Source organism: Papio anubis, chromosome 14 (genome assembly GCF_008728515.1).
Source record: "Papio anubis isolate 15944 chromosome 14, Panubis1.0, whole genome shotgun sequence".
Lineage (NCBI taxonomy): Eukaryota > Metazoa > Chordata > Mammalia > Primates > Cercopithecidae > Papio > Papio anubis.
This window is the reverse complement of record NC_044989.1, coordinates 90,327,995-90,334,258: the sequence shown is the minus strand read 5'-3', so window position 1 is coordinate 90,334,258 and position 6,264 is coordinate 90,327,995. Positions and strand designations below refer to the sequence as shown.

The 6,264-nt window shown below is 49.8% G+C and overlaps 1 protein-coding gene across 1 annotated transcript; it reads left to right on the top strand.

Moving 5' to 3' along the window:
* The first annotated feature begins 342 nt into the window (after positions 1 to 342).
* IL36RN (interleukin 36 receptor antagonist) lies at positions 343 to 6,264 on the top strand. The gene is made up of 4 exons (XM_021925220.2): positions 343 to 968; positions 2,354 to 2,439; positions 3,637 to 3,764; positions 3,965 to 6,264. Exons 1-4 carry the CDS (start codon positions 940 to 942, stop codon positions 4,187 to 4,189), a joined length of 468 nt encoding a protein of 155 aa, XP_021780912.1. The 5' UTR covers positions 343 to 939; the 3' UTR covers positions 4,190 to 6,264.

Genomic DNA, 6,264 nt, shown 5'->3' with positions numbered 1-6,264 from the left:
GCTGTCTATAGTTACATGTGTATGTGTGGGGAGGAAAAAGTGTTGTCATTGGTTTTCTGATGATGCACTCAGAAAAGACAAGTATTCACATTTTTCATTGTGGCTGATCTGGATTTTCAGGTTTTTCTACAATGAACATGTAGGTTGAACATTCCCTAAGCAGGAGAGTCCCACCTCCAGTATCTCCTGTAGGCCTGGCAATGGCAGGCAGGAAAGACAGAGGAAGGAAGGAGGGAGAAGGGAAGGAGCGAAGGAAGGAGTGAAAAAGGTAAGGAAGAAAGGGAATGAGGGAGGAAAGGAGGAAATGGGGAGGGAAAGAAGGAAAGGAAGGGAAGAGGGAGGGAGGGAGTGAATGAAAGATGGAGAGAAGGAAGAAAGGGAGAGAGGCAAGGAGGAAAGAAAGTCATGCCTTCCTTGAGCTGCCATGGGCACTGACTCTTAGGGTCTGGAAGCTCCTGAGATGCAAAAGCCAAATGCTCACAAAGAGCTGGAAAGCCTCAAGGAAGTTCTTCAAAATTGCTGGAAGGAACTGTCTCCAGAAGCTTCCCTCCCCACGACAGATAATGAGGAGCAAGTGTGTCTGGTGACTTAGGGTGGTGTGAAATCACGCTGGGAATCCTGCTCCTCCTCAGGTCCTGGCAGTTTCAGGGCCCCTCCCTAGGCCTTACTTAAAAGGCTGAGGCATCCTTGCAGGAACATGCAGACTCCACAGTTCCTGCCAGGAGAAAGGAACATTCTGAGGTATGCTCTGGGGCGCTGGTGGGGCCGGAGCTGTCTCCTTATCCCAGACCCAGAATCTGCTCTGTGGAAGCTGTTCACAGGCTGGGGGGGCTCGGTGCGGCTGCTTGCTCCCCAGACCCCAGCCAGCTCAGCCTCTCTCTCCATGATTTTCTGTTGTTTATTCCAAAATAGGGGAGTCTACACCCTGTGGAGCTCAAGATGGTCCTGAGTGGGGCACTGTGCTTCCGGTGAGTGTATGAGGCCCTGGTTCGGAGGTCCTCTGGGGGAAGTGAGTTCTGCATAGACCCGTTGTCCAGTTCTGAGCAGGAGGGAGGAAGGGAGGGGCTGCCATTACAGCTGGGAAATTGTGACCAGCACCTCACTGCTCTTAGAGAAGTTTTCCCAGCCTTTTTCAAATAGGGCCAGGACTGGGGCAAGCCATCTCACAAGGGTTCCCTGATGCTGAGGGGGACAACTGAACCACCCAGTCTAGAGCTGCAGCCAAGTCTATCCAAGATGGGAAAGGGAGCCAGGATCCCAGCTCAGAGCTCCGCCGTTGACCCCCAGCACAGCGAATTAATGTCAGCTCACCCACTCTGTGCTCCTACTGCCCTGCTGCTCTTTGGGGATAAAAATAAAACAAAACCCATGGCCATCAGTCAGTCTGTCCACCCACTGGCATGTACCAAGCCAGACACTCTGCTGTGCTCTGGGCTTTACAACAAAGGATGAGAGTGGCCCTTTCTCTCAGTCTAATAAAGCACTTCCCACAGTGTGTTCTATGGGACTCTATTAGAGGAGGCCCATAGAGGCATCCAGGAGATGCTTTACACAGTAGAGCTCTCTGATAAAGTATATGCAGGGAATTCTCCTTTCTACATCCTCTCATAAGAGAACCACAGTACAGCTCAGCATATGAGTGACTCTGAGACTTTCTGAAGTAAGGCAACTTGTTGAATCATATTTAGCCATGTATCGACCCAGTTTTTATACTGCCTCCTTTTCCCCCATATAACTTTTGGAGAAACCCACTTTAGGATACATCTTTCTCCTCGTAGGATGTCAGGAAATCCACTGAGTTCATAGATGAGAAACAACTTTGAAAAGTAAAATAAAAGAAATTTAAATTGAAAGAAACTCCTCACTTAGTAAGGAATATACGGCCAAATAGAAATACATGTATCTTGAAGAACTGAAGAATTAAGCTTTAATCTGGAAGAAGCTTGGGTGTTATCCAACCCATCATCTTAGTGTAGCAATGGGGAGGCTCCGGCCCAGAGTGGGCGAGAGAGTTGTCTGCTGTGACTCAGCAGCACTGGAGGCAGAGCTGGGGCAAGAACCTAGGGCTCTGACTCACTGTGCAACTTTTCTTCCAATAGGAGATGGGTTGGGGCAGAAAAGGTGGAATAGGGTGAAGAAGCAAACCACAGACCCCAGTGGGAGACTGTGGGGTCATCCTCCTGGTAGGGCATGAGCCCAGCAGGGCTGGGAGAGAAGGCTGTGCTGTTACTTCTGGCACAGTAGGAAGAAAGAGAGACAAAATGCCTGAGATCAGGGTGTTCTCTGGAGCGAAGGCATACTGGAGTGTACGCCCTCCCCCTAATGTAGTCCTCACCCCTTCCTGATGTTTCAGAATGAAGGACTCGGCATTGAAGGTTCTTTATCTGCATAATAACCAGCTTCTAGCTGGAGGGCTGCATGCAGGGAAGGTCATTAAAGGTTGGTGATGAAACATGACCCACTTTCCTTGGTCTCTATACACTCTGAGGGGAGGGGACCTGAAGAGGGCTTAGAGTAGTCATACAGATGAGCATAGGCCTACAGAGCCCAGGCATGCGGGCAGCACAAACCAGCCTCTAAGCAAAGGCAAATAAAATACCGCACCTCTCAGCAAAGTGAAGACACAGGCTCTGGGGCCACCTGAAGCTTCTATGCAGAAGTGGGAATGTTTTCCAAGAGGCTTGTCTTGTCATTCCCTTACAGGTGGATTTAGGTCAAGCATTGCATTCCCTGGGAGCCAGTACCAAGCAGAGAACTAAAGTAAACTCTCTACACCTTTTTTCTCATATGGGAGTCAGTTTCTGCCTCTCCACCCTGGGTCCCCTCTGCTCTCTGAAGATCCTCAGTCACTCAGAGTGGAGGGACCCAGAGAACAGGTGGCATTGTTGGACCTCCTGCTTACTCACTCTGCCCCACGCACTGCAACAGGTCCCTCTCTAAAGTAGTTCACACCTGCCCACCTGGCGCACATTTGCTGAGCACAGATGCCAGGTAGATATTCAGCTAGGCCATATGTGTATGTGTGTGCTTACTGGTGTATGTACGTGTACATGGAGGCATATATGTGTAAGCATATGTGTGCATGAATGTATCTGCATAACCATGTATGTGTGAATGCAGGTATGAATGTGTGAGCATGTGTGTATATGTATATGTGTGCATGCATGTATCTGTGTGTGTATTTGGGTGTGCATATATGTGTCTGATGTATGTGGGTGGTGAGGGGATGTACAGAGAGGAATGAGACCCTCTTTTGCTCTCAGCAGCCTCACAGGTTGTAGAAAGTTGTCCAAACACCTCCAAAGGGGGGTTCATCAAGACAGGCTTCAGAAAAAGGCCTGAGACCCAACGGACCTTTTTAAAGGAGGGGGTTGCATCTATTTTGGGGTATAGAGGCTTGAAGATTTGACCCTGAACTAGAGGGTGGGGTGGAGGTGGTACAATGTGCTTCCACGCCTTGATGTCCGCTCTGGGCCAGTGGACAGGAGAGGCCATGTCATGACAGCTGCTGAGAGGCCTCCCTTCTGCCCAGCCTGGGGGCAGGCCATCTCACAGCAGTCTTGGGCCCCAGAGCCCAGGCCAGTGGCAGAAGGAGGGAAAGGCATCCAGGGCCCTGATCTGGCCTCCTTCCCACAGGTGAAGAGATCAGCGTGGTCCCCAATCGGTGGCTGGATGCCAGCCTGTCCCCCGTCATCCTGGGCGTCCAGGGTGGAAGCCAGTGCCTGTCATGTGGGGCGGGGCAGGAGCCGACTCTAACACTAGAGGTGAGCTTGGGGCATCCTCACTGGGAACTGAGCCACAGATGCTGAGCCCACTGAAGCTGGGCAGCCCACAGCCCTGGTGCTGTGGGACAGCCTGGCGGGATTCTGTTGATGGCAGCTCTGCCTCCTCCCTAAGGACCCTGGCCAGCCCTCCCTCTGCCCCTGCTTCTGCCCTCACCTGCCCTGCCCTCCTCTGCCGGCAGCCAGTGAACATCATGGAGCTCTATCTTGGCGCCAAGGAATCCAAGAGCTTCACCTTCTACCGGCGGGACATGGGGCTCACCTCCAGCTTCGAGTCGGCCGCCCACCCGGGCTGGTTCCTGTGCACGGTGCCTGAAGCTGATCAGCCTGTCAGACTCACCCAGCTTCCCGACAATGCCGGCTGGAATGCCCCCATCACAGACTTCTACTTCCAGCAGTGTGACTAGGGCAATATGCCCCCCAGAACTCCCTGGGCAGACCAGCTCGGGTGAGGGGTGAGTGGAGGAGACCCATGGCGGACGATCACTCTCTCTGCTCTCAGGACCCCCACCTCTGACTTACTGGGCACCTGGCCACCTTCTCTTCTGGTTCCCAGTTTGGGTAAATTCTGAGATTTGGAGCTCAGTCCATGGTCCTCCCCCGCCGGATGGTGCTACTGCTGTGGAACCTTGTAAAAACCATGTGGGGTAAACTGGGAATAACATGAAAATATTTCTATGGGGGTTGGGTGGGGGAGTGGTGGGAATCATTCCTACTTAATGGTAACTGACCAGTGTTACCCTGAGCCCCACAGGCCAATCTGTCCCCAGTTGAGCCTTACAGGATCAGTAGCTCTCCACATGAAGTCCTGTCACTCACCATTGTGCAGGAGAGGGAGGTGGTCATACAGTTAGGGATCCATGGCCCTCGGCCCAGCCCCACCCCCTTCCCTTTAATCCTGACACTGTCATATGCTACCTTTTCTATCTCTACCCTCATCCTCTTGCTGTGGGCCTGAGGAGGTGGTGATGTCAGAGGAAATGGCTCGAGCTCAGAAGATAAAAAATAAGCAGGGCATGCCGATCCTTTTCTAAAAACCCAAGATACAATCAAAATCCCAGATGCTGGTCTCTAGTCCCATGAAAAAGTGCTCATGACATACTGAGAAGAGCAACTTACAAAGTGGCATATATTGCGATTTATTTTAATTTAAAAATACCTATTTATATATTGCTTCATAGTAAAAAGGTCTGGAAGAGTTTACTTCAATTGTAGCAACGCCAGGGTGGTGGCAGTATAGGTGATTTTTCTTTTAATTCTTTTAATTTATCTGCATTTCCTAATTTTTCTACGATGAAGATCAACTGCTTGTATAATAACAAGAAAAGAAATTAATCTTGAGGTAACCAGAGTAGACATCATCTCTGATTGCCCTCAGCCTCCACTTCCCCAGAGTTAAATTCAAACTGAATTGAGCTCTGCTGCTCTGGTTTGTTGTAGTAGTGATCAGGAAACAGATCTTAGCAAAGCCACTGAGGAGAAGGCTGTGATGAGTTTGTGTGGCTGGAATCTCCTGGGTAAGGAACTTAGAGAACAAAAATCATCTGGTAATTCTTTCCTAGAAGGATCACAGACCCTGGGATTGCAAGGCTTGGGATCCAGTCTCTAAGAAGACTGCTGTACTGATTGAAGAGTGTCCCCTGCAAATTCACATCCTTCTTGGAATCTCGGTCTGTGAGCTTATTTGGAGATAAAGTCTCTGCAGATGCAGTTAGTTAAGACGAGGTCATGCTGGATGAAGGTAAACCTAAATTCAATATGACTGGTATCCTTGTATGAAAAGGAGAGGACACAGAGACACAGAGGAGATGCAGGGAAGAAGACTATGTAAAGACGAAGGCAGAGATCGGAGTGATGCGGCCACAAGCCAAGAAACACCAAGGACTGTGGCAACCATCAGAAGCTTGGAAGAGGCAAAGAAGAATTCTTCCTTAGAGCTTTTAGAGGGATCACAGCTCTGCTGAAACCTTAATCTCAGACTTCTAGCCTCCTGAATGAAGAAAGAATAAATTTCGACTGTTTTAAGCCACCAAGGATAGTTGGTTTTGGCAGCTCTCGAAAATGAATACAGCTGCTAAAATGATGCCTGTCTCCTCGTGTTCACATTCCGTGTGTATCCCCTCCCACAATGTACCAGAATTGTCTTCGTGACTAATAGAATATGGCAGAAGTGATGGCCTGCCACTTCCAAGATTAGGTTATAAAAGACACTGCAGCTTCTACTTGCGCTCTCTCTCTCTGCCACCCACTGCCCCCCAGTCTATCTTGGCTCACTCGCTCTGGGGGAAGCTAGCTGCCGTGCTATGAGTAGGCCTGTAAAGAGACTTATGTGGTAAAAAATGAAGTCTTCTGCCCACAGCCACATGAGTGAACCTAGAAGCAGAGACTCTGTGAGATAATCAAAGTTCGTTGTTCTAAGTTGCTCAGTTTTGGTCTAATGTGTTATGCAGCAATAGATAACTAATATGCAGAGAAAGAGAAA